Source organism: Saccopteryx bilineata, chromosome 5 (assembly GCF_036850765.1).
Source record: "Saccopteryx bilineata isolate mSacBil1 chromosome 5, mSacBil1_pri_phased_curated, whole genome shotgun sequence".
NCBI classification, from domain to species: domain Eukaryota; kingdom Metazoa; phylum Chordata; class Mammalia; order Chiroptera; family Emballonuridae; genus Saccopteryx; species Saccopteryx bilineata.
The window spans coordinates 143,400,257-143,428,135 of record NC_089494.1 but is presented as its reverse complement, the minus strand read 5'-3'; the positions used below and the strand labels follow the sequence as shown (position 1 = coordinate 143,428,135).

Here is a 27,879-nt window from a genome sequence, read left to right as displayed (position 1 = left end):
TATATGTAAGCATTAGTGTTTTGGGAACTTTCTAAGTGTTTTTCTTTTTTCTTTTAAGTAAGAGGGGGGGAAATAGTGAGACAGACTCCCGAATGCACCCCAATTGGGATTTACCCAGCAATCCTCTCCATCTGGAACCAATGCTCGAATCAACTGAGCTATTTTTAGTATCCGGGACTGATACGTGAACCAATCGAGCCACTGGCTGTGGGAAGAGAAGAGAGAGAGAAGGGGGAAGGGGAGGGAGTGAGAAACATACGGTTGTTTCTCCTTTGTGCCCTTACTAGGTATCAAACCCAGAAATCAAACCCGGGAATCGAACCCGAGATATCTATTATGCTGGGCAATCCATATGCCAGGCCCACGCCCTATTCCTGAGCCAGCCAGCAGTGCCTCTAATTGTTCTTTGATCTGTGAATAAGAGTTATAATTATTCCAAAAGTACAGATTTTATTCCTGGCTCTTGACTAATGACTCCTGTTGTAATGTTTGGCTGTAATTTGCTTCACCATTTCCATATCACTGAACATTTAGGTTTTATTGGGCTATTTTTCTGTTATAAATAAAAACATGGCAAAAGTCTGCTTCATTACACCTCTTTTCCTGTGTCTTGGATTATTCCCTTTGGCTAGATATCTAGAATTATAATTATTATGTCATAGATTATACCTGTTTCTAAAGTTCTTATAATATTGCCTCTTTATTTCCCAAAGTTTTATAGCTAACAATTTATGAAAATGCCATTTTTTCCACACTCTTGCTCATATTGAGTTTTCAGTCATTTTTAGTATTTGTTAATTAGATAATTGAAAATTATATCTAATTATGTAGTTTAATTTTCATCTGATTACTTGTCAGACCATCAGAATTATGTTTTTTTTTGCCAGTTATCTCTTAAACTATTAGGTTTTCTCAAGTTATAAGCCCTTTAAATAATTATGCTAAATTTTTGCCTGTGTATACCATAGGTATTTGTCCACTTTGCCCTTTAGTTTTGCTTACTTAAAGAAAAAACTTATAGACACACAATAATGCTTCATAGTTTTTTTGGCGGGGGAAGTTGTCAGATACACAGGGTGATTAAAAACTTGGAATTCTTTTAAAAGTAATTACAGTAGGTTATGTAAGAATATACAGCATGCACCTAATTATAGTGTTAGTCTTATTTTTCTGCACTTGTAATGCAGAGATCTTTCTCTGTGTAATTGAATTTCTGCACACAAGCACAGAGGAGTGTTGTTAGGACTAAGGAAGTTATATATCTCATTTATATTCAGCATAGTTCCAGGAAACTGACAGAGAGTTAACAACCCTTACTCTGGCTCATTTTCCACAAGTGTCTAATATCTGATATTTTCTGTATGCTGGAAGTGAGATATATAGGGCAGAATGATAAAACTTCTGCAGATTTCAGAGTCACATGGAGAATGAAAATGACTGTTCATTATCAAAGGCTGTCTTGTGTGTGTGTATGTGTGTGTGACAGAGACAGACAGAGAGACAGAGAGGGGCAGATAGGGACAGAGAGAGAGAGATGAGAAGCATCAGTTCTTTGTTACAGCTCCTTGATTGCTTTCTCCTATGTGCCTTGACTGGGGGTGAGGGGATCCAGCAGAGCAAGTGTCCCCTTGCTCAAGCCAGTGATCTCTGGGTTTTGAACCTGGGTCCTCCACCTCCCAGTCCAGTGCTCTAAGCACTGCACCACTGCTTGGTCAAGCTCAAAGGCTGTCTTTTAAGGAGAAAGTGCAGTTGCCATAATGGTTACACGTGTAGCACTAAAAACCAAAATGCTTAAATTAAACATGTAAGGATTGCCAAAAGCTAGTATCTGTTGTGCCATAATACATACATGCTTCATTATTTTTTGATAAATAATGGTTGAATCACATATCTGGGTATGTTGGCTGAGTGGTTTTTCTCACAGCTGTTTTTTCTCACATGTTGTAGCAGGCTAGGCCTTTGCCTTCATTAATCCTTCAGCATTGAGCGAGGTTCCTGTGTGGTCATCTTCTATACTACTGGTATAATTATATAAATTATAAACAAGTTGAATGCAAGTCAGCGTTCATTGACTGTTAGAAAGGGAAACGGCAAGCTAACTGTGCAGGTTCTGAGAGCGTGGATGGCAATGGAGGGTTGGGAGATAGCTTACATTAATTAGTATTTTAGTAGGAAGAAAATTGGAAGTTGTATTTTACAGGGTCATATATTATCATAGGATGATCATATGTTTCACCTAGAATGAAAACACGATATCTAGTAAGAAAATAAGCATACATTTTGGGTCTGAAATGGAAATAATGAGTTTTCATCCCTGAATAGTAATGTTCATCAGTGCTTAGGTAATAGAAAACCATGAGATAGTGTCATGGAAGTAGAGCACCTAGTGACAAGATGTAAATAATATTGATCAGGTTACACGGATTTTTCTCAAGTTGTAGAATACACGACTTGCTCCCCACCCCCACCCACCATTATAGGTCCCTTTTTAAATTTTTCCTTTGAAAGTTCAATGCATTGGTCTGCCCTGAAACTGGGACCATCCAAATTCCCAGAGAATACACCATGTGACCTCTTTTTTTAGAGGATAAGTCAAGAGCCTTTTTTATCTGTCACCTTTCCCCTATAATGATGAGGAAATAAGGAAATACCTCTTACCTGCACAGAAGTCCGGGTTGAAGTAGGCTATGGATTGGTGTGCTATGGGACACTGGAGGCATACAGATCTTTATCAGAGTATAAAAGTCATATTTTTTTTACAGATTGGTTTTGTTTTTAGAAGGTGTTGAATACTTGGTCTGTTTGGATTTTCTTCACATAAAGATTTGATTGAGGTTTTTTACCTTTAGCTAAATTCTTGGTTTCTTTTGGACCTAATATCAAGAATGTTTTTGGATTTTTTCCTCCTAATTTTATTTAAATGTTTTCTAATTTTGCGTTCTTCTGCTTTTGTGAAATTTTAATTATTTCTGTATTACTATAACATTGTTTCTTTTATTTTTGACTGTTTTGTGAACTGTCATATGTTTAAAATAATAATAAATAATCCCCCCATTCCTGCTGCAGGCATGCATGCGTGCGCACGCACACACACACACACACACACATTACCCAACACCAAAATACTACCTGTTCAGAGCCAATTTTTCGTGCAGCCTCTGTATTAGTTTATTAGGGCTGCTGTAACAATATACCACAAATTGGGTAGCTCAAAACAAAAAGTAATTTTTTCAAATTTGTAGAAGCTTTAAAATAAGTTGTAGAAACTAGAAGTTTGAAATCAAGGTATTGACAGGGTTGGTTTCTTTGGAGGACTCTGAAGGAGACTCTGTTTCATGCCTTTCTCCTAGCTTCTGGTAACAGCTGGCAATCCTGGGCATTCCTTGGCTGGTAGATGTATCAGCTCAATCTCTGCCTTCGTCCACATGGTGTTCTTGCTTTGTCTCTATGTTCTTCTGTGGCCGTCTTCTTATAAGGATGCTAGTCATACTGGATTAGTAGCCTATCCTCCCCCACTATGGCCTAATGTTAATTATACCTGCAGTGACCTGATTTCAAATACAATCAGGTACTGGGGGATTATCAGGATGTCACATAACTTTTTGAGGGGAACACAACACAATATAACCCATAGTAGTTTGCCATCTGTCCTTGCTCCCCACATTCATGTTCTTACAACATGCAAAATTCTTTCATTCTATCCCAGCATCTCTCAAATTCTTAATCCATTCTAGTATCAACTCTTAAGTTCAAATTCTTACTAAAAATAATAAACTCAAATGTTCCAGATATCATCTTCTGAATCCTTTATTTATTTTTTCTTTTTGTCAATTGAGAGGCGAAGAGGGCAGAGAGACAGACTTCTGTTTTTGCCCCTGCCGGAATCCACCTGGCAAATTCCCCATTGGGTGATGCCCTGCCCATCTAGGGCTGTTGCTCTATTGCTAGGCGACAGAACTATTTTAGCACCTGAGGGGAGGCCATGGAGCCATCCTCAGCACCTGGGGCCATCATGCTTGAATCAATCAAGCCATGGCTGCAGGAGGTGAAAAAGAGAGGGGTGGGGAGGAGAGAATGAAGGAGGGGTGGAGGAGAAGCTGGTGGTTGCTTCTCCTGTGTGCCCTGACTGGAAATCTGGATATCCACAAGCAGGCCGATACTGCCACTGAAATAGCTGGCCAGGGCTTTTCTGAATCCTCTAAATCAGGCATGGGTATGGTCCATCCTAAGGCAAAATTCCTGTGAAGTATAGAAGAGTTATCTGCTTCCAAGATTCAGTGGTAGGACAAGCATACTATAGAAATTCCTGATCTGAAAGGGAGGAAAAAGGGGTTACTGGTCTAAAGCATGGTTTATAATTTAGCAGAACAAATTTCATTTGGTTTTTAAGATATGATTTAGGTAATTCTCTGTTGCTTGATGATCTGTCCTCTGAATTCATTGGGTGGCTGTTGGTCAAATAAGTTTGTAAATATGATGTATATGTTTGCTTGCTTATAGTTTGCATTGGGTGTGGGGGACAGGCTGTAAGCTGGCAAGGTCCTCATAGCCTAAGGCTAAGTTTTAAGACTAAGCCTTTCCCACCCTTTTAATACTAAGATTTTTTCAACATCCTTCTAATACTGAAATTTTCTCAAAAACTAAGCTTTTCCCCACACCCTTGACTGTTGCATGATGTGGGATGGTGCACTCTTATGAGGAATCCCATTTATGTCTCAGATGAGTGGCTTTGTATCAGAGCCTTCCTTATTTGTACATTGGCTTACAGGTTTTAATTTCTACACTATAAAATAAGGCAGATCTGGGGTGCTCTTGCTCAGATTCTGCCATCGGTATTGCAGAGGAGAGGCAGCCAAGATGGTGGAGTGCTAATGGAGAAGCCAGCTTGTGCAGACTTTGTGCAGAGAGAAGGAGATGGGGAACAGAGGTGAATAAGGCTGGTGGGGCCTTTGATTCTAGGAAAACTCAGATGAGGCAGTGGCTTTGGGAGCCCTGAATGGAAAGGGAAGTGTTTTTCCCACTGTGTGTATTTTCTCACCTGCCGGGTGCAAGTTAGGATTAAAGGTAATTCATGGCCACCAGTTCTTGGCTCCATTGTTTCGTTACTGTCCGTTCAAACCTGCACGGGCCCGGCGGCTGTGATGATGGCTGTGGCTATTGGCCTTACAGTGGCCGGGTCCCTTAGTCCTCTTCTAGTGATAACTTATGTATAAGTTAAGGGCTGGATTATTGGGTTTTTAGTTCCAGGACATCTGTGTTTCATCCTCACCTTTCATCTATATTATTCACTCTTGTGCCACAGAAGGTGGTTTCTCTCTGTGCTCTAACCATTACCACACTTTTGCCCTTCTCCTGGTGCTAGATTGCTGTCGATTGTAATTTGATATTTTGGGCTGGGACTTTGATGGGCAGATAAAATATATTATGCTCACTTTGTTAAAGATGGTGCTGCCCACATGGAAGTTGTCACCAGGTGATATTAATGTGTGTTGGGGGTGGGCTGTGGGCAGGCAGGATCCTTGTAGCCTGGGGCTTGGTTTTAGGACTAAAACCAAGGTTTCCCACCCTTTTTGATGTGGGGTGGTACAATCCCATCATGCCCCAGATAAGTAACTTTGTATTAGAGACTTCCCTATTTTGTATATTGGATTAAAGGTTTGGATTTCTTCACTATAAAATGGGGGCAGAATGGGAGCTTGCTCTCTTGGTTCCTGAGATTAGCTTTAGATCAGAGAGCAGAGAGGAGAGCAGAGAAAGGCCACATGGAGGGGGCCAGGAGAAGCAGCCAAGATGGCGGAGTGTTGAGTGAGAAGCCAGTTTGTGCAGTTTATGCAGGGAGAAGGAAGGAGATGGGGAACAGAGGTGAATAAGTCTGGTGAGCTAGAAACCTTTGATTCTAGGAAACTCGGATAAGTCAGTAGCTTTGTGAGCACTGAATGAGTGGGTTGGAGCCCAGTGTGTGTTTTTACTTGCCCGCTGGGTGCAAGCTAGGATTAAAGATGATGGCCCATCAGTTTTTGGCTCCGTTGTTTCTTTACCGACTGTCTGAATCCAATGCGAACCTGCATGGGCCGGGTGGCTGTGATGGTGGCCTTGGCTACTGGCTTTACAGACTTTCTCTGTTGTTTTGGGCTAGCCTCAGTTTTTTGTATACCTGGACCTCAGGTTCACTGTTCCCTTCCCTTCTTCTTATGATATACTTTGCTTTGTATCTGTGGAAGGATCTGTGAGAGAGAGCTTCCTGCCTCTTTCCCAGCCTAGAAGACCTCTAATACTGTTGTATTGTTAGCAGATCCTAGGGTTGGTAATTTTACTTGCTCCTTGCCTGAGGATAAAAGATTATTTTTCCTTTGTCCTAACTATGGTGGGTCTGTATCCACGCCATGGGTGTGACAGGGTTTTCTGTAAATTCCCCAGTTGCTTAAGCCTTTTGAAAGGAGTGTCTGGGCAAGAGGGGGCTTCGTATCTTTCTCTCTGTGATGTGTTTTTGTTTCTTTTTTAAATTAAAAGTTGTTTTTTTTTTTAAAATAAATTTTTATTAATTTTAATAGGGTGACATCAATAAATCAGGGTACATATATTCAAAGAAAACATGTCCAGGTTATCTTGTCATTCAGTTCTGTTGCATACCCATCACCCAAAGAGAGATTGTCCTCCGTCACCTTCTATCTAGTTTTCTTTGTACCCCTCCTTCTCCCCCTCCCCCTCTTTGTGATGTTTGATTCCCTCCTTCATGCCTGCACCACCAAGGAAGATTGTTTCTGGTTGTTTTGTCTCCTTGCTTTCAGTCTTCTCCATGAGTTTCTCAGAGCCCACAATCAGCCTTTAGCAATTTGTTAAAATTTTAGCTGATTTCTTCTTTGCCTGTTTCCTCTCTTATATCATTGGTGGATAGTCTTGAATGTCTTGCGGTTGTTAGTGGGTTGTGGGGATGAGTGCATTTTTCCTTGGAGTTCAGGTTACTTGGTTGCCTTGCAACTGCAAATCTTTTATAGTTTCAAGAAGAATATTGATTTTCTAGTTTTAATGGCTTTTTCTTAAGATTGGCATAATTAAGCATTCTACTTCTTAGAATTTGGCCTGTGTCCTTTTGATATGAACACTGTTTCTTTTATTTAAAACATGTAAAAGTATGATTTTTTTAATAAAATGAAAAATCCCAGGCTCTGAATTTGCCTCTGAGTATAGCTTATTCACATATTTTGTTTAGATGTGATTTTGCTGTTTAGGAGCATTTCCTCAATAATCCTAGGTAGTTGATAGTTTTCTTCCTGATTTAAAGCTATTTAATGAGAATTTTAAAATTACCAAATCAGTTTTTTTCTACCTTGATTGATGTGCCTTGAGGCTCTGTTGTTAGATGCTTGTATATGCTTATCATTGTTATATCTTCCTATTTGACCTTTTTTCTTGTTAGAAAATGTCTGTCTTTATATTTTTGTTTCAAATGTCTTTTGTGTGTGTGTGCGTGTCTAATATAATGATAGCCATTCCAGCTCTTTTCCAATTTCCCTTTGCGTGGTAATTTTTTTTATCCTTTTACTTTTAACTTATTTGTTTTTTAAAAAACTTTTTTATTTAATTTATTGGGGTGACTTTGGTTAATAAAATTATACAGATTTCAGGTGTATAATTCTATAATACATCATGTGAATGTTGTACTGTGTGTTCACCACCCCATCAAGTCTCCCTCCATCACCATCTATTCCCCCTCTACTTTCCTTCACTTCCTCTCACTGCTTTTTTCTCCTGCAATCCCCATACTGTTGTCTGTGTCTATAAGTTTTTTTTTCTTTGCTCAATTTCTTCACTGTTTTCACACAATCCTCATCCCCTTCGACAGCTGTCAGTCTACTTTTTACTTACTTGCAACTTCAAATCTAAAATATGCCCCCTATTGACAGCAGCATATTGAACTTGTTTTTTGGTGTGGGGGATCTTTCCACAGTGCCAGGTTTATTAGGGGAGACCTCTTTAATTAGCCTATAGAGTCACATGCCAGTTACACATAAAGAAGGGAGCTTATGTGATAGAAGCAGGCAGAACAAGCATCCCTTGCAAAGTCCCAGTCCCATTCTATCACTCTCTGCCTTTTGATAGTAGTACTTTTATATTCACTAATATTTTTAATATGGTTGGGTTTATGTTTACTATTTTACTTTTTGTTTTCTTTGTCTTGTGACTACTTCGTTCTTTTTCTTCTGTACTACCTTCTTTAATTTTAAGTGGATGTTTTCTAGTGTATCATTTTTATTTCTTGCATGATTTTAAAATTTCTTGAGTGATTTTTTCTTTCATTTTTTGGAGTTTCTTTTTTTTATTTATTTTTTATTTTTTTACTTTCCTGAAGTTGGAAACGGGAGGCAGTCAGACTCCCACATGCGCCCGACCAGGATCCGCCCGGCATTCCCACCAGGGGGCGATGCTCTGCCCATCTGGGGCGTTGCTCTGTTGCAACCAGAGCCCATTCTAGCGCCTTAGGCAGAAGCCATGGAGTCATCCTCAGTGCCTGGACCACCTTTGCTCCAATGGAGCCTTGGCTGCGGGAGGGGAAGAGAGAGACAGAGAGGAAGAAGAGGGGGAGGGGTGGAGAAGCAGATGGGCGCTTCTCCTGTGTGCCCTGGCCGGGAATCAAACCCGGGACTCCTGCACTCCAGGCTGACACTCTATCACTGAGCCAACCCGCCAGGGCCTTTTTTCTTTCATTTTAAAAAATTTTATTAATTGATTCTTAGGAAGAGAGAAAGAGGGTGAGGAATGAGAAGCATCAGCTTGTAGTTGTTTCTCATATGTGTCTTGACCAGGCATTCTGGGGTTTTGAACCTGCCAATTCAGTATTTCAGGTTGATGCTTTTATCCACTGCGCCACCATAAGTCAGGCTTAGGTAATTTTTTTAGTGATGTGTCTTTAGGCTAGGCTTATAGACTCACCAGAATTTACTTATCTCCAATAAAATGTAGAATATTCATTCTTACAGAGCCATTCCTTTCCCCCTTTTTTGTGCTATTATTACTATAGGTAGTATGTCTATATATACATACTACAAACCCCACAGTACATTGTTAAATTTATTGATTTTTATAATTTTATGTCTTTTAAAGGAGCTAGGAGAAGGAGATTTATTTATAGTGTGTATGTATGTATATATTCCTATTTACCACTTTTGTTTCTTTTTATTTTTTTCTGTGGGTTCAAGTTGCTATACAATGTTATTTCTTTATCACACTATGGCTTTATTTCCACCCACTTTAATTGTATTGTCGTCAAATATATTACATTTTTATATGTTATAGTCCCAACATTATAATTCGTGGACATTCTTTTATATAATTGCTTTTTATAATTCATGACATTGTTTTATATAATTGCTTTTTAAATTAAGAGAAGAATGATGTCTGACCTGTGGTGGCTCAGTGGACAGAACGTTGGCTTGGAATGCTGAGGTTGCTGGTTCAAAGCCTTGGGCTTGCGCGGTCAAGGCACATATGACAAGCAAGCAATGACCAACTAAAGTGAAGCAACTATGAGTTGATGCCGCATTCCTCTCTCTCTCAAATCAATAAATAACATCTTTTTTAAAAATTGAGAGAAGAATGAGAAAGGGAAATCTAATTATTCTGTTTTTTATCAGGTCTTATATCATTTCCTACATAATTGCCTTTGTCAGAGCCCTCTGTGTCCTCCCTCCCTCCCTCCCTCTCTCCCTTCCTCCCTCCCTCCCTTCCCTTTTTTTCTGACTTTTATTTTAAAAATAGAATTTCTTGGGGTGACATTGGTTAACAACACCATACCAGTTTCAAGTGTACAAGTCAACAAAACATTATTCGCATACTGCATCATTTGCCCATTGCCCAAAGTAAAGTTTCTTTCCCCATTTATCCCCCCCTTGGCCCTCTTCCACCTCCGCTTTTGCTGTGGCTGTCACCATACTGTTATCTGTATCTAAGTGTACACACACACACACACACACACACACACACACACACACACATATATATGTATGTATGTATATATATTGTTTCTTAATATTTTCACCTTTTGTACACTCAGGTTCCCAATCCCCTTTCCCCTCTGACAGTCATCAGTCTGTTCAGCAAAGTTATGTTTCTATTTCTTTTCTGTTTGTTAAATTATTCTGTTCATTAGATTCCACATATAAGTGAGATCATATGGTATTTGTCTTTTTCTGACTGATTTTCTTTTTTAAAGAGAGAGAGAGCAGGGAGAGAGAGATAGGAATATTGAGCTGCTCCTGTATGTGCCCTGACTGGAGAGTTGAACTGGCAACTGTCACACACTGGAATGACACTAACCAACCAAGCTATCCGGCCAGGGCTTAATATTTTTTGATTTTTATTGATACAGAGAGAGGAAGGGAGAGAGAGGGGAGGGGGAAGGGAAGCATTCATTTGTTGTTTTATTTAGTTGTGCATTCCTAGGCTGCCTCCTGTTTGTGCCCTGACTGGGGATCGAACCCACGACCTTGTCATTTTGGGATGACACTCTTAACCAACTGAGGTAACCGGCCAGGGTCCTGACTGGCTTATTTTACTTAGCATAATATTCTCCATTGGTGTGTTCTTTTTTAATTGGTATATTTTATTTATTTATATTTTAATTTCAACTTTTCTGGGGTATAATGAATGGAAACTCTTTTTTGTGTGTGTGTGGATTGAAGTTATTGTTGTCACTTGGTTTTATTTTTTTTCATAGCATCACTTGATTTTAGCCTAAAGAATTTCCTTTAATGGTTCTTTTTAGTTAGGTTTGGAGAACAAAGTGTTTCAGTTTTTGTTTGCTTGAAAATGTGTTTACTTCACCTTTTTTTTCCCAATATAATTTTGTTGGATATAGGATTCTTGGTTGATAGTTTTGTTCTTACAGCAGTTTGAGTATGTTTTTCCACTGACTTCTGTCCTCCATTGTTTCTGATGAGACCTCAGGTGTTAATTTTATTGTGGTTTCTCTATATGTAATGAATCATTTTTCTCATGTTGTTTTCAAGATTTTCTCTTTATTTTGTTTTCTGTCATTTTGGGTGTGGATTTCTGTGTGTTTGTCTTTCTTGGAATTTGTTAAGCATTTTTTTAAAGAGACTCTGATTTGTTGTTTCACTTAACCTATGCCTTCATTGGTTGGTTTGTATGTGCCCTGACCAGGGATGGAACCCACAACCTTGGCATATCAGGTTGATGCTCTGACCAGCTGAGCTACCTGACCAGAGTCTGTTAAGCTTTTTATTTGTATTTTAAATTAAGTGAGAGACAGGGAGGCAGAGAGACAGACTCCCACATGTGCCCCAACTGGGATCCACCTGGCCAGCCCATACTGAGGTGATGCTCTGCCCATCTGGGGCCGCTGCTCCATTGATCAGCAGCAGCTGTGCTATTTTAGTGCCTGAGGCGAGGCCACTGAACCATTCTCAGAGCCCAGGGCCAACTTGGCTCAAACCATTCGAGCCATGGCTGCAAAAGGAGGATAGAGAAGGGGAAGGAAGGGTGAAGAAGCAGATGGACCCTTCTGTGTGCTCTGTCCAGGAATAGAACCCGGGACTTCCACATTTCGGGCGGATGCTTTACCACTGAGCCAAGGCCCTGTTAAGCTTTTTTTTGTGTGTGACAGAAAGAGACAGAGAGAGGGACAGAAAGACAGGAAGGGAGAGAGAGATAAGAAGCATCAGTTTTTTGTTGCAGTTCCTTAGTTGTTCATTGATTGCTTTCTCATATGTGCCTTGACCAGGGGCTACAGCAGACTAAGTGACCCCTTGCTCAAGCCAGTGACCTTGGGCTCAAGCTGGTGAGCTTTGCTCAAACCAAATAAGCCTGTGCTCAAGCTGGCAACCTCAGGGTCTCAAACCTGGGTCCACTGCATCCCAGTCCGACGCTCAATCCACTGCGCCACCACCTGGTCAGGCTGTTAAATTTTTTTTTTTTTAAGACTTTATTTATTCATTTTAGAGAGGAGAGAAGTAGGGGAGAGAGAGAGACAGAGAGAGAGACAAAGAGAGAGAGAGAGAGAAGAGGGGAGGAGCACGAAGTATCAACTCCCATATGTACCTTGACCAGGTAATCCCAGGGTTTTGAACCGGCGACCTCAGCCAGAGAGAGAGACAAAGAGAGAGAGAGAGAAGAGGGGAGGAGCACGAAGTATCAACTCCCATATGTACCTTGACCAGGTAATCCCAGGGTTTTGAACCGGCGACCTCAGCGTTCCAAGTCGACTCTTTATCCACTGTGCCACCACAGGTCAGGCCCTGTTAAGCTTTTTGATTGTTGTTTTTTGTAAATTTTGGGAAGATTTTGACCATTATTTTTTCAGACACAGTTTCCATCTCTTTCTTTCACACCTGATTTTCTCACTGTACATATGTTGGTACATGTAACGTTTTCCCACATTTCTCTGAAACTGTTCTTTAGATTCTATAAGTTTAAAATTTGGTTCTTTAGGTTGTATAATCTCTATTGATTCTAAGATTGTTGCTTTTTTAGCAACTCAGATCTCTTGAGCCCCTTAACTGAATTTTAAACTCCTGAATTTTCATTTGGTTGAAGTCGTGTAAGTCCAACATCTGTGCTCTATGCCCCCACCCCCCACCCCACCCTAGGCAGTTTCCCACCCCAGGCAGTTTCAAATGCCTACTCTCCCCCTCTTTTTTCTTTCTTGTTCTTTTTTATTTTTTTTAAGAGAGAGAGAGAGACGGAGAGAGATGAGAAGCATCAACTTGTAGTTGGATTGCTTTAGTTGTTTATTGATTTCTTCTCATAAGTGCCTTGACTGGGAGCTCAAGCCAGTGACCCTGGGCTTCAAGCCAGTGACCATAGGATCATGTTGATGATTTCATGCTCAAGTCAGTGACCCCACGCTCAGGCTGGTAAACCCATACTTAAGCCGATAAACCTGTGCTCTAGCCAGTGACTTTGTGGTTTAGAATTGGGACCCTCAGAGCCCTGGGTAAAGCTCTGTCTATTGCACCACCTTTGGTCGGGCTGCTTTTTTCCCCCTCTTGTGCATGGATCACACTTTTCTGTTTCTTTGTATGTCTTGTAATTTTTTGTTGGAAGGGACATTTTAGATAATACATGGTGAGGCAAAAGTAGGTTTGCAGTGTTCGCCTGGAGAATTACACAATAATTAATAAACAATAATACAAAAATAAATGCTGTTTTGCATACTCAACAACTATAAAGCTACTTTTGCCCCACTCTATATCTTTTTTTATTTGTTTGTTTGTATTTATTGATTTTAGAGAGAGTGAGAGAGCTAGAAAGGGTGGGAGAAGCAGGAAATATTATCTCGTATTAGTTACTTCTCGCATTTGCCTTGACTGGGCTAACCCCAAGTTTTGAGCCTGTGACCTCAGCATTTTCCAGGTCTGTGCTTCATCCACCACAGGTCCTACCCTGTATCTTATAGCCAGTCTGGAGAATGATTCTTCCTTCCCCTTGTGGGTCCCATTGTTTGCTCAATTACTTGCTTAACAATTTGGGTGGACTAATGTCTATTTTTTCCACCAATGTATAGTCTCAAGTGACCTCACTCAAATGTCTTTTCCTTTATTATTTTTTTTAAGCCTGACTTCTTATGTTGCCTTTGGGTTAACGTAAACCACTTACTATTCAAAAGATTGTGCTTGAGACTTCTTAGCTAGATTTTAATCCTCTGTCATTCTATGTGGATGTGTGACTTAGATTTAGTTTCTAAGAAGAACATCTAAGCCTGACCAGTTGGTGGCGCAATGGATGAAGCATTGGCCTGGGACACTTAGGATCTAGGTTCGAAGCCTCAAAGTCACCAGCTTGAGCATGGGCTCATCCGGCTTGGGAGCAGGCTCACTAGCTTGAACATGGGGTCACTGGCTTGAGCATGGGACCATAGACATGACCCCATGGTTGCTGGCTTGAGCCCAAAGGTTGCTGGCTTGAAGCCCAAGGTTGCTGGCTTGAGCCAGAGGTCACTCACTCTGCTGTAGCTTCCCCCCTCCCCCACTCAGGGCACGTATGAGAAAGCAATCAATGAACAACTAAGGTGCCACAGTGAAGAACTGATGCTTCTCATCTCCCTCCCTTCCTGTCTGTCCCTATCTGTCCCTCTCTCTGTCTCTGTCAAAAAAAAAAAGAAGCACATCCGAGGTTTGTTCTTTTTTCAATCCTTTCTGAGAACATGTAGCCTTGAGTTGAGTATATACACAGTCTTTTAGACCATCAAGTATAAGTGTGTTTTGGTTTTTTTTTTCCCTTATTTTATTTTTAGAGAGAGACAGGGACGAACAGACAGCAAGGGAGACAAGAAGCACCAATTCATAGCTGCGGTACCACAGCCATTCATTGACTGCTTTTTCATGTGTCCTGACCAAGTTGAGGGGGGTGGCAGCTGAGTCAGTGACCCCTTGCTTAAAGCCAGTGACCCTGGACCCAAGCCAGCAACCCTTGGCCTCAAGCCAGCAACCTCTGAGCTCAACCATGGGGTCCATGCTGAAGCTGGTATTTTGCACTCAAGCTGTTGAGCCCACTCCCAAGCCGGATGAGCCCATGCTCAAGCCAGCAACCTCGCAATTTAAGCCTGGGTCCTAAGTGTCCCAGACCCACACTCCATCCACTGAGCCACTACCCAGTCAGGCGAGTGTGGTTTTATTTTCAAGTCTGGATACTTAGGAGTTGCTATAAGAATAACTACCGTATTTCCCCATGTATAAAATGCACCCTTTAAAAAAAATTTGGTGTCTAAAAACTGGGTGCTCTTATACAGTGGTTGTGGCATTTCAAATGCCATAGATGGAACTGAAGATGAGTCAATATATGAAGACAGTGATTCGTCATCAGACACAGATGAGGACAAGCTAATGAATGGGAGTTTTGACAGTGATGAGGAGTTGTATGAATTTTATAATGAATAAAACTTGAGTTCAATAACTTTATGTAATACTTTTTTTTCTTTCAAATTTTGGGCCCCAAAATAAGGTGCATCTTATACATTGGAGCGTCTTATACACAGGAAAATACAGTAATTGTTCTGTGAAGTTTTGATCATAAGTTGTACTAAAGTCCCTTAGCCTCATTGATTGTTTGCTTTGTGTGTGACTTGAGGGAGTGCTTTTAAGTATGCCGTAAATCCCACTTTGATTCTTCTGAGTGGGTGTAACCTAGTTTATGCACATAGCCTTCTGGACCCCCAGAGAGGAATTTGATCCTAAGAGAGACCTTATTTTCTGTCTTTCTCTGATTCTCTGTATTAGTCTTCTGACTGGCCTGCTGTTTTGCTTGCTTCTCCTAGTATCTTAGAGCTTCCAGTTCTGTCTTAATTTCTCACCACCAAAGTGTACCCTTAGTCATGAACTTCTCCAAGCGCTGTTCCAAATAATGTAAGTCCTTTCTGGCAGAGCTGCTGAGGTATATTTGGTCTTAAGGCCTTGGGGCACAAACTCTGCACTACTGCTCTGGAACTGGGAAAGGGGACAGCACCCTGTTTCTCCAGAATGATACACCTATACTTTGACAGGGTGCAAGAACAAGGGAAGGAGGTATAGTAACCACTATTTACCTGTCCTTCCTAGCCAGTTCATTCTACTAGAGAGCTGGGGAAGGGATGATAGGATGCCAGGATTCTTGGCCTGTTGTCAAATGGGAATTTATAAGGAGGATCTACCAGGGATGAATAGGATAAGAGTCACTAGAAGCCTGACCCTCCTTGGGTAAAATCATAACCATAGACTAGGAGTTAGGGTGAGAGGGAGCCCTTATTTCCATGATCACACTCAACAGAAGGGAACTTCCATCTCAGAGAGCTAGCTCTGTGTGTGGAGGTGGGGTGGTGGTGATAGGAGCAAGTCATGGCTTAAATGTCACAGACACTGTTCTTGTTGAAATTTAATAGATTTTCTTGAATAAAGTTTTCTGTATTTGTTATATTTCTGTAAGACAATTCTTAGAGACTTCAGATGGTTGTTTTTCACATGTGAAGTGGTTAGTTCACGAGGGAGATAGGTGGAGCTCTTCTCTCTGCTATTCTAGTACTAGTAGTTTGGGTGTTGTCTCTTTCCTTTTTTTTTTTTAAAGAAAATCAAGATCAAAACAATAAAAAAATAAAGATACATTGTAATTTTTTTTGAATGGGCAGATAAATGAATGGTGTCTTTTCACTGTCATCTCTTTGGAAGTTACTGAGATATTCTTTCAGGCCTATTTGTATATTTTCTCAGAATTTCATCGGATAAAATGTTACTATTTTAGTCAGCTCTGTTTTTCTTTTTTAATCTTCTTGATCCTCTGTAGACTAAAAAATGTATGTAAAATTCTTTACATTGTAATTGTTTCATACTTTCTATTTATAATTTAAATGATTAGAGATGTTTCTTATTCAGTATGTCTAGGTTGGTTTTCTTGTAACTCAGGACTTTACTTTTTATAGGTATAAAGTAATTTTCTAATTCAGTTCAGTCTGAATCTGAATCCTTTTTTTTTAAGATTTCATTTATTGATTTTACAGAGAGAGGAGGGAGAGGGAGTGAGAAGTATCAACACATAGTTGCTTCACTTTAGTAGTTCATTGTTTGCTAGTTGTATGTGCCTTGATAGGACAAGCCCAGGGTACTGAACTGGCAACCTCAGCATTCCAGGTCGATGCTCTATCCGCTATACCACCATAGGCCAGGTTGAATCCTTAGTTTTCAACAAAGGATTTGATACTCATTTATCTTACTAGACCTTAGGCTTTTTGGTAAATGTTGAATGGTGTCATTTGGTGCCACAGTGCATAGTGGGGAAAATATCTCTAGCTCTAAAAATACATGTTATCCTACTGAAATTGGCTAGGTTATACCTTATTACTGCTCAGAAATTGGTCCCATTTTAGAAGTGTATCATCAGATTATATCTTAAATTCTAGTCAGCTGATAATTATATTTATTATACAGATTCTCATAGATTTCCATTTATATAATTCAGTCTTTCACCAAAGGTTGTACTGTCAATCAGCTATTTTCATTTGGGAAAAGGAAACAGATGGTAAAATTGCTGCGAATGTTATTGGCCAATATTTCTTGGGGTTATCTGACCTTCTTAGCTAAAGTGTCTTTCTTTCAGGCCTACTATGTCAGGTTGGTAGATCTGAATGAACTCATGTGGGATTCTTATGGACGATTGGAATGGCCTAAACTAGGGGTCCCCAAACTTTTTACACAGGGGGCCAGTTCACTGTCCCTCAGACCATTGGAAGGCCGGACTATAAAAAAATACTATGAACAAAAAAAAAACACACACACACAAAAAAACTATGAACAAATCCCTGTGCACACTGCACATATCTTATTTTAAAGTAAAAAACAAAATGGGAACAAATACAATATTTAAAATAAAGAACAAGTAAATTTAAATCAACAAACTGACCAGTATTTCAATGGAAACTATGGCCCTGCTTTTGGCTAATGAGATGGTCAATGTGCTTCTCTCACTGATCACCAATGAAAGAGGTGCCCCTTCTAGAGGTGCGGCGGGGGCGGATAAATGGCCTCAGGGGGCCGTATGTGGCCTTTTGGGGTCCCCTGGCCTAAACCTTGCTCATTGACATAGGATTTTCATCTCTTAGCTCTCAGCAACCTGTATCAGATTCCCTTTGATATGCTTACTTCCAGAAGAAAGGAAGGGCAAAACCTCTTTTTACAGCCTTGTATCAGAGATCAGTTGAATATTGGTGACAGGTTTTAAGACCAAGGTGTGGTAGGCTATGTCCTGTCCTGTCCTCTGGTCTCAGTGCCTATGAAGATTCTTCTTATCTCTTAGGATTTTTGAGTCTAAGGAAGACATTGCCTTTGTGAAATCCTAGGTTTATTTATATATCATTGTTTATGTTGTTATTGTTTGTAAAAATTAGGTTACTGTCAGAAAAAATGAATTCATGTTTTGAAGTAAAATAAATTAGACAGTAAACCGTGATCTTGACTTCTGAAGATAAGTATAAAATTCAGATTCCTGAACAGCACTTTAAAGTTTTGTGTCATTTTTGTTTTTGTTTCTCTGTCCTAAGACTTGCTACATTTGTGATGAACAAGGAAGAGAAAGCAAAGCAGCCACTGGTGCTTGCATGACATGTAATAAACATGGATGTAGACAGGCTTTCCATGTGACATGGTAAGTATGTCTCCATCATTATACAGAACTGAAATTGGGAATACCTTGTAATGAAAGACTTAGTTAGGCACCCACATGTTATTTACAGTAAATTTTATTGGGATAGTCTCTGTGTTTAGATTTACTTGTCATAAAGATAATTCTAATAATTGAATGTATTTACCAGAGTGAATTTTTAGTAGGTGGGCCCTGGTTTTAATGTCTTTTTATTCAGTTTCATTTTGTTTAAAATATTAATGTTGGTTACCTACACTTTTATTTGTTATTAGGATTAAAAGAGCTGATGTAGGTAAACTTAGTGCAGTGCCTGAAATATTAGTGAGGATTTAATGAATGATCGTAGCATTTATTTGCTGTCAGTGTTTTAAGGGGAGAAAAAAGCAACCATCATCATTCTTAGTATTATAGTGACTACTTCTTAAAAAGTTGCTTAGATGTTTTTTCATCATAAGAATTCAAGAGCAAAAGTTATCCTAAAAAGTTGAACACAATAGACAGTAGTTCATAGTAAAAGACTGCGAATAATACATTTACCTACTAATTTTAAAAATCAGTCTGTATTTAATAGTCAATATAGGCATGTACTTTATTTCCTGAACTCTTAGTGTGTAGATTTATGAAGTCTATTTTAAATTACTTTTGGGGAATAGAAAATAAACGTTTGGTTTTTATAAATTCTCTTAATACTGCACTTAATTTTCCAATGCTAAAAGTTTATTTTTTTGAGTATGAGATACATACTAATGTTTTGTAATGTTAAAAGTGGAATGGCAAGTTGAGAGGGTGGTGATTATAAATTTTAGTACTTTGTATTTTTTAAATGTATAAATATTATAATTTTGGGTTTCAGTTCCATTTCTTTTGTTGTTTTTAATTGAAAAACACAGCTTATGTTTTTCTTGCCTACTAAAATGTGCTAGGACTTGAATCTTTTTCTTTTAATAGTGTGTAATATACATCCATGAGTAAAGACTATCACATGTTATTTCGGCTCTTTAGAGACCTGCCCTTTCCATTTGTACCTCTGATACAGATCGAAAAGTAACATGAAGTGTTAATTATTGGACAGAGGGGAATTTTTAAAAGAAATTCATTGTTGTTTTGTGATGTAAAACATGTATAAATCTTCAATTTTGTTAGAGATGGGTGAAAAGTTTACATTAAACCATAAATATAACTTCAGAAAACATCAGCCACAGGATCTGGTGAAGTGTACTTGGTCTCAGCCAGAATAAAGCCTTTTATATTCCCTTTTTCTCTTAAGAAGAGACCTAAGATTTTCTTAAAAATATTACATGCTTGCAAGTGAACTTCAGTGTATTTATACGTGTAATAATATAGTTGGCTTTTATTTTCAGTGCTCAGTTTGCTGGACTACTTTGTGAAGAAGAAGGGAATGGTGCAGATAATGTTCAATACTGTGGCTACTGTAAATACCATTTTAGTAAGCTGGTAAGAATTTAATATTAAAATGCTAAATGATTAGTTTTGACAGTAGAGTTGACACTTTTAAAAAAGGCATAATAGCTGTTCCTTTTGCTTTGAATTTTATTTGAGATTAGGTTTGGTTAGCATGTTCTTTACTAGGGCTAAAGAGATATAATTTTAAAAAATTTTGTTTTATTTTAGTTCACTTATAAAGGTGAATATTCTAAAATTCTAATATAGAATATATATCAATAGTTAATAGTAAATGTAGGTATACATTTAGTAGAAGAAACAAATGTTAAAGAACTCTGTAACTACTATTTTTACTTAATTTGATTTTTGAAATTTATATACATTTGGTGATTATCCCTTATTTCTCATCTTTTTGCTTTATTCCTATTGCTATTTATTTTTGTATATAGTACATTTATGTACTAGAAGATAGTAAAACTGAAATTAGGCTATTCTGTAACTTCTTAGTTCAATATCTCAAGAACATGTATTTTAAATACAACTTTGGGGGATATTTTTGACTTGGTCAGCCTTTACTGTTACACAGTAGTATGGATGAGTGAGTTAGTAATTTATAATTAATTATTAAATATTAAATATTTTGTTTATGCCCCTTTGAAGGATTAATATTTCTTTAATGTCCCAAGTGTTTTGTTTCTCACTTGTCATTGATTACAGATGTATACTGAAGTTTAAGACTTCACTGTTTTTCTTTAATATCCTTTAAGAAAAATTTAAAAGCTTTTAATTGTTACCTTTCCCTTGTGGATGGGGCCCTCCCTTCCTTTCTCCTTCCTCCTTCCTACCTTCCCACTATTCCTTCATCCCTCCCTCCCTCCCCTTTCGCTTGAAATTAACAGCTCATAATGCCAATATTCTGATTCATGCATATGACATACTTAAAAGTATGTATATATAGTTTGATGTTGAAGACTGATTGATGTATTTTAATGACTGACAAAGAATACTGAAGTGTGTAAGAGAAATTTTGAGATAGTACAATAGAAAATTTGGCTTCTTAGATGTTAAAAGCAGGTTGAAATTTTCATTTTGTAAACAAGGATGATATAGATAAAATATAGAAATAATGAAAATGGATTTTGAAGTTTGTGTAAATAGAATTTTCTCATTGCTAGTTATTGACATTCTGTTCTTCCAGTTGCTAATAGGGCAATAAAAAGTGTTGAATAATAAGGTTGTAGAAGCTCTATATTGCATGGAATTTGAGCACCTTTTATAGTCATTTTATCTAGTTTAAACTTACTAGTTATGGTATCACCAAGTTTTAAACACCTCAAATAACTCTCACTATCCTTTATTATGAAATTGTATAAATAGTTTGAAACGGTAATGTGTAACACTTTTAGTAATGCTTTGAAAAATGCATAGGTCTAATACTGACATTTAATTTTTTTTTTTAACTGCAGAAACAAATTTTTAGAAAACTGTTTGCCTTAATACTGCTTGAGATTAAAAGGCTTCTTGCTTTTCTTGGTGCCATAAAGTAACTCTTCAAATATTTTTTTCTTCTAGTTTTGGCATCCTTCTTCAATATGGCATTCTCTATTTTGGTTGAAAGCAGAAATTGAAAATTATAGTTGATTTCTTTAATGAAGTGGTTTTAAAGTGACAAGCTACTGCTTGTTTGAAGATATTGTCTATCTTCACACGTTTTAATAAATACAAAAATATAGCATTAATGTTAAATTTAGGGTTAGTTTTATTTTTTATAATGTAATAAGTAATATATGGATGATGTCTAAGCTGGATTATATAGTTTAAAATAGTGAGACACTTTTTACTTCAGTTGACATTTTGAAATACTTCATACTTGAATTGGTTTAAGCCTAACAAGATTCTTTAAAAATTTTTATATACATATACATATATGTATATATATTTTCTTTTTTAGAAAAAGAGCAAACGGGGATCTAATAGGTCATATGATCAAAGTTTAAGTGATTCTTCTTCTCACTCTCAGGATAAACATCATGAGAAAGAGAAAAAAGTAAGTGGACTTGTTGCTAAATATATAGCACATCGACTTAATAGATTTTTTCCCTTTTTTAGATAAAATTAAGTTCTTGATAGCTGAATGTAGACACTGAAATACCAAATATTTTTGTTTAATAAAGAGTATCAAGTCAAAGAGGAGGTCTAAAATAATACCATATTTGTGAATATGGTTGCACCCATTTCAACTTAAAATTTGAAATACAACCTGATTGAATACATGAGAGGGATTTCTTGCATGTGTTTCTGTGGTCATCTTATGAAATCTTTAGATGACTTCAGCAAAAATAATTTATTGCTAAATATTAATTGATTATTTCACATGTAAGTAAAAAGCTAATCAGCTTTTTTCTTTATAATAGAGCAATTTGGAAGTTCTGTATATTCTTGAGGTATTTTTTTTCTCCCAGTGGTACTAATGGTTTATTATTTTTAATGGTCAAATGTCATACCATTTGTTTCAGAATATTTTATCTTTTAATTAAAACATTAAAAGCTTGCCTAATACTAATCTGTCTTCTGACTTACCTATTTTCTGCTTATGTTTTTACTTATTTTTAAAGGCTATGAGTAATTTTTAGTAAGCTAATAGGCACTGTAGAGTCATTCATAGGATGTCTTGCCAATGTAGTAAAACGACTACTATGAATTGTTTTTAACAAAGTGAGAACACAAAGGACATTTTCAATTAGAAAATAATATTACTCTTAAACAGTTGGTATAAACCAGTTTGAAACATATTTCTACTGTTTGTGTTAAAAGCTGAATTACCTAACGTTTTCATGTTTGTAAATACTTGGGATTGGAAGGTAATTGAAAAGCTAATGTTATTTAAAAAGAAATTTGGTTTAAATTCATCTTTGTGTCTTTTTTAAAGATAAACATTTAAAAAGCTTAATTTTGTAATTTTTAGGTTAATTTTCCAATTGTGAGTTAAATAATTAGAATTTTATTCACCTTTATAGCACTGGTGAGGTTTATGGAATGTTTTGTAGGTTTTAGGTAGCAAATATACATATTCATTTTCATTTTTTAATGAGGTGCTTTTGTGATAGTGACAGTAGTGAGGTTCTGTCCTACTGTCTGTTGTTTGGCTTGCAGATGGAAATATGGCAGATTTGGTTTAATTAGCAGTTTTAGTAAGAGGCAGCGGCAGATTTAAGTTACCATATTTCCCCATGTATAAGATGCACCTTGTTCCAAAAAATTTGGGGTCTAAAAACTGGGTGCGTCTTACACGGTGGATGTAGACTTCTTTCATTTCTTGCTTTTTTGCACTTGTTTTTGCACTCATTGTTGAAGACAATGATTTGTCATCAGACACAGATGAGGACAAGCTAATGGATGGGAGTTTTGACAGTGATGAAGAGTTATATGAATTTTATGATGAATAAAACTTGAGTTTAGTAACTTTGTTAAATACATTTTTTTTTTTTTCAAATTTCGAGCATCTTACCAAAATTAAGGTGCATCTTATACATGGGGAAATATTGTAAGCTTTTAAATCCACCATTCTTGGGGCTCATTATGAATTGTGAAGAAGTTTTACTAGTGATTTTATTCTCTTATGCCATTTCATGAGCATTATCTTGTTTAAAAAAGTGTTCTCTGGCCCTGTTTGGGTAGCTCAGTTTGTTAGTGTCATCCCAGTACACCAAGATTGTGTAAGTTTGTTCTCCATTCAGGGCACGTACAAGAATCAGGTGATGAATGCATAAATAAGTGGAACAACAAATCGATGTTTCTCTTTATCTCTCATATCAATAAATTAAAAAGAACTAAAAAATTTTTTCATTGATAGAGAAGAAGGTGGGGGTGAAGGGAGAGAAGTATCAACTTGTTGTTTTACTTAATTGTTCCATCTAGTGTGTACTTATTGGTTGGTTCTCGTATATGTTGACCTGGAGTTGAACCTGTGACCTTGGTATGCCAAGGATGACACTATCCACTGGGTAACTAGCCAGGGACTAAGTAAAACACTAAAACACTTTTTTTTTTTAAGTGTTTAATGTATGATTTTTTTTTTTTTTTTTTTTTTTTTAGTGGGAGAGAGAGGCAGATACAGATAAGAAAGGAGAGAGATGAGAAGCATCAACTCGTAGTTGCGGCACTTTAATTGTTCATTGATTGCTTTCTTATATGTGCCTTGATTGCGGGGCTCTAGCTTAGCCAGTGACCCCTTGCTCAAGCCAGTGACCTTTGGGCTCAAGCCAGCTACAATAGGTCATGTCTAGTCCTGCACTCAACCCTGCGGCCGTGCACTCAAGCTGAATGAGCCCTTGCTCAAGCCTGCAACCTTGGGGTTTTGAATCTGGGACCTCTGCATCCCAGGTCGACACTCTATCCACTGTGCCACTACCTGGTCAGGCTATATTTATCTTTTTTTTTTTTAATTTATTGAGTTTTAGAGAAGAAGGTAGGGAGGGAAGAAGGGAAGGAAAGAAAGAGAAAGAGACATCGATTTGTTGTTCTACTTATTATACATTTATTGGTTGATTTTTGTATGTACCCTGACCAGGGATAGAACCCAATACCTTGGGGTACTGGGGGCAGTCTCCAACTGAGCTACCCAACCAGGGCCAATCATATTTATCTTAATATATGGCTGGTCATGTTATTTATTTTTTTTATTCAGTAAGAGGAAAGGAGGCAGAGAGACAGACTTTTGTGTGCACCCTGACCAAGATTCACTGGCAAGCCCACTAGGGGGTGATGCTCTTTCCATCTGGGGTACTGCTCTGTTGCTCAGCAACTGAACTCTTCTTAGCACCTGAGGTGGAGCCCATGGAGCCATCCTTAGTGCCCAGGGCCAACTCGCTACAGTTGAGCTATGGCTTCAGGAGAGGGAGAGAGAGAGAGAAGTGAGATGGGGAGGGGTGAAGAAGCAGATGGGCGCTTCTTCTTTGTGCCCTGACAGGGAATTCAACCTAGGATTTCCACACGCTGGGCCAACGCTCTACCACTGAGCTGGCCGGCCAGGGCCCTGTCATGTTATTTGTAAAGAACAATTATTAAAGGTAGTATAATGTTTAATAAATAACAGTGCTGATAACTTTATTAATAATTTTTCTTGCTCTAAGAATGAATCAGACTTTTATGTTTTTGCATTGTTGAATATCGAGTAAAAAACATTGTATTTAGTTAGTCAAACTTGTTTAGCTATAAATTTTAGAAAATTAGCATTTTCATTAGTGTGCAAATACTATTTGAATTTTCTATCTGTATATGTAAGTTTAGCACAACTTGAGTTTTTTGTCAAACTTAGAGTCCATTTATGCATTTTATTTTGTAATAACTAAGATATTCAGATGATCTATAAAGTTTGTGAGGTGAACATACTATAAAGTTACATTAGACTTGTTTGCTTGCCCTGGTAGTATTTGTGAGGGGACTTTTTAATATGGTATGATGCTACGTGATAATACAGCTTAAAAGATTTGATGTTGTAGATTGTTTTTCTCTTCACCTCTCCTTACCTCTTAAAACATCTAGTAGGGTAGCCTTGAAAATATGCTTATAATGTGAAAGATACTGCATCAAAAGGTAGCATTCATAATCCATTCAGATTTTAGTTTTTTAAAATACTGTATAGATTATGAGCTAAATTTGGGTGATATTGTTCAGAAGATATATTAGAAGGACTCTCCGGAATTATTTTATCTGCCTTAATTCTGGCACATATTTTTAAATATTTATTAAATTTTAAGTAACAATAGGAGGGTTTTTTTTTTAAAGATTTTTATTTATTGAATTTCTGGGGGTGGGTTGCGGTAGGCTGAGATTAGAAGTAGTTGCTTCACTCTAGCGGTTCATTGGTTGCTTGTCGTGTGTGGCTTGACCGGGCAAGCCCAGAGTTTTGAACCAGGGACCTCCGCGTTCCAGGTCAGTGCTCTACCCACTGCACCACCACCGGTCAGGTGATAAGTAATATTTAATACTAAATATTGTGTTACCCAAATCACTTACTTAAAAATTAAATCAATAATTTATAAGCTAACTTTTTATATAATTATAAAATAATAAAATACATTCCTTTGCTTTTTAGAGAAGTTTTATGTGGCCCAGATATGTTAACAGTGGTTAGATATTAACTGACATGCAAGCAAGGAGGACAGAAGAAAAGTTAATAGTGAGATATGACTGAATAAAGGGCAGTTCCTATCAAAATTGAAAATTGACATATATTAAAATTTTTTTTCTTTAATAATTCATTTTAGAGAGGGGAGAGAGAAATGGGAGGGGGGTGTGTGTGTGAAGCACCAACTCCTATATGTGCCTTGACCACCAGGCAAGCAAGAGGTTTTGAATTGGCAACTTCAGCGTTCCAGTTCGGTGCTTTATGCACTGCGCCACCACAGGTCAGGCCCGCATATATTTTTAAAGGTATAAAGTACATGCTTGAAATGAATTAAAGCTATGTACAGGGAGAGTTTAATTCCAGAGTTAATGTTTATTGTAAAATAGAATTTTCTTTTAAGCCTAGTGTTCTTATGTTTATAGGAGCACTGCCATAGAGTGAGGTGTGAACAAGGGTTAGGAAATGGAGACACGTTATATGTACTATAATATGTGGTTTTATTGGGAGGCTCCCAGCTTCAGAGAGGATTTTTTTCTAAAGGCTAAATTGTAGGTCATTGTTTAGAAATCAGAGGTTATTTATGACATTGAGGTAATCTTATACCAGTTCATTGACTCATCCTTTTCCCACTCCTCAACACTAACTAATCTATAATGTATCAAAAATGTAGTACTATTCTTATAATGTATTATATGAAAATGCACTAATTTCCTGGTAGGTTTGCCAGAAATCCATCTGTCCTCTACTACAGCTAGAATGATTTTTCTTAACCCCATCACCTTTACTGGCCCTAATTTCCATTATGTTATTAATAGCTGGCAATAGATAAAGGAGCTATTGCCAGTATAAACACTTTTAAGGTATGTTGGAGGTTTGTGAACCTCAGAGATGTTTTGTGAATCTCAGAAGATTGACTAGACTTCCCCTTTGTTAAGGACTACTTATGTTTTGGAAGAGAACTGGGCTATTGCTATGGCCCTCAGAGGAATAAAACTCTTAGAGTTGTCATTGCGTCTCTGTATCTTTTTTAAAATTCAGCATTGAGAATTGCCTGTCATCCTTTTGCCTTTTGGGGGGTACTTCACCTTTGGAAATCTTCCACTCAAGTTAAAGCTTTAAGCCTCTACATGTGCAGACAATTAAGAGAGGGCAGGGCTTTTCAAGAACAACAGTTCACTATGTCTGGGGTGTGTGTGTGGTGGAGCTTCAGAGTGACACGAGATGAGACTTAGGTCAGCCCATGGCACAGGTTGTGAAAGAATTCACAAGGAGTAGATAGAAATGCTGAAGCAGAAGACCTTATTACTTTCCAAGGGAGGAAAAGGCCAAGCACCAAGATGATAATGCAGCCCTGAGTGAGGTGGAATCGTTTTTGTTCGTTTTTGTTTTTTCTCTCTGCAGGATTCAAGCAAAGCACGCAGTTTATTAAGCAAAGCCATACACTGGGCACAAGGCACAAGCAGGCAAACCCAGCTAGTCCGAGTGCTGCACCTGTTGGGGTATTAGGAGTTATATACTCTTAGCTTTAAGATTTTGTTTCCCTGTTCTCAGGGCTAATAGGCAGGTTTTTAAGGCTCCCCTTCCCTGATATTGGGACTAACATGCAGGGTTTCAAGGCTGTTTGAACATCTGGTGATTTTGTTTTGTCAAGTATTAAGACTGCTGACTTCTTCATTCAGTGGGTGAGATAACCCCCTCTTCTTTTCTTTTTCTTTTTCTGTCCTGATAACTGTTTATCCTACCTAACAGAGACTACCATGAGGAGTTTTGTAAGTAATGCTAGTTTTATCTGTTACTCTGGGGCATTTGGATAGCCAGCTTGAAGGATTAAATTTTAGACCAGGGGTCCCCAAACTGCGACCCCGAGGCCATTTATCCAGCCCCCGCCGCACTTCCAGAAGGGGTACCTCTTTCATTGGTGGTCAGTGAGAGGAGCATAGTTCCCATTGAAATACTGTCAGTTTGTTGATTTAAATTTATTCTTTATTTTAAATATTATATTTGTTCCCGTTTCGTTTTTTTACTTTAAAATAAGATATGTGCAGTGTGCACAGGGATTTGTTCATGTTTTTTTTGTTGTTGTTCATGGGTTTTTTATAGTCTGGCCCTCCAACGGTCTGAGGGACAGTGAACTGGCCCCCTGTGTAAAAAGTTTGGGGACCCCTGGTTTAGACTTTTAGAAAAGTTATAAAATGTTACATACTTTTTCTCTACACCATTCACCA

At 37.9% G+C, this 27,879-nt stretch overlaps 1 protein-coding gene across 9 annotated transcripts in view; it reads left to right on the top strand.

Moving 5' to 3' along the window:
- MLLT10 (MLLT10 histone lysine methyltransferase DOT1L cofactor) overlaps positions 1-27,879 on the top strand; it is a 297,166-nt gene that overhangs the window by 124,093 nt on the left and 145,194 nt on the right. For 8 of the 9 annotated variants that reach the window (XM_066279459.1, XM_066279458.1, XM_066279455.1 and 5 more), the window contains 3 exons: positions 18,020-18,123; positions 19,482-19,575; positions 21,476-21,571. In XM_066279459.1, the coding sequence (XP_066135556.1) occupies positions 18,020-18,123; positions 19,482-19,575; positions 21,476-21,571 (294 nt within the window). The remainder of the gene's footprint in view (positions 1-18,019; positions 18,124-19,481; positions 19,576-21,475; positions 21,572-27,879) is intronic. The other variant, XM_066279457.1, reaches the window with a different exon arrangement.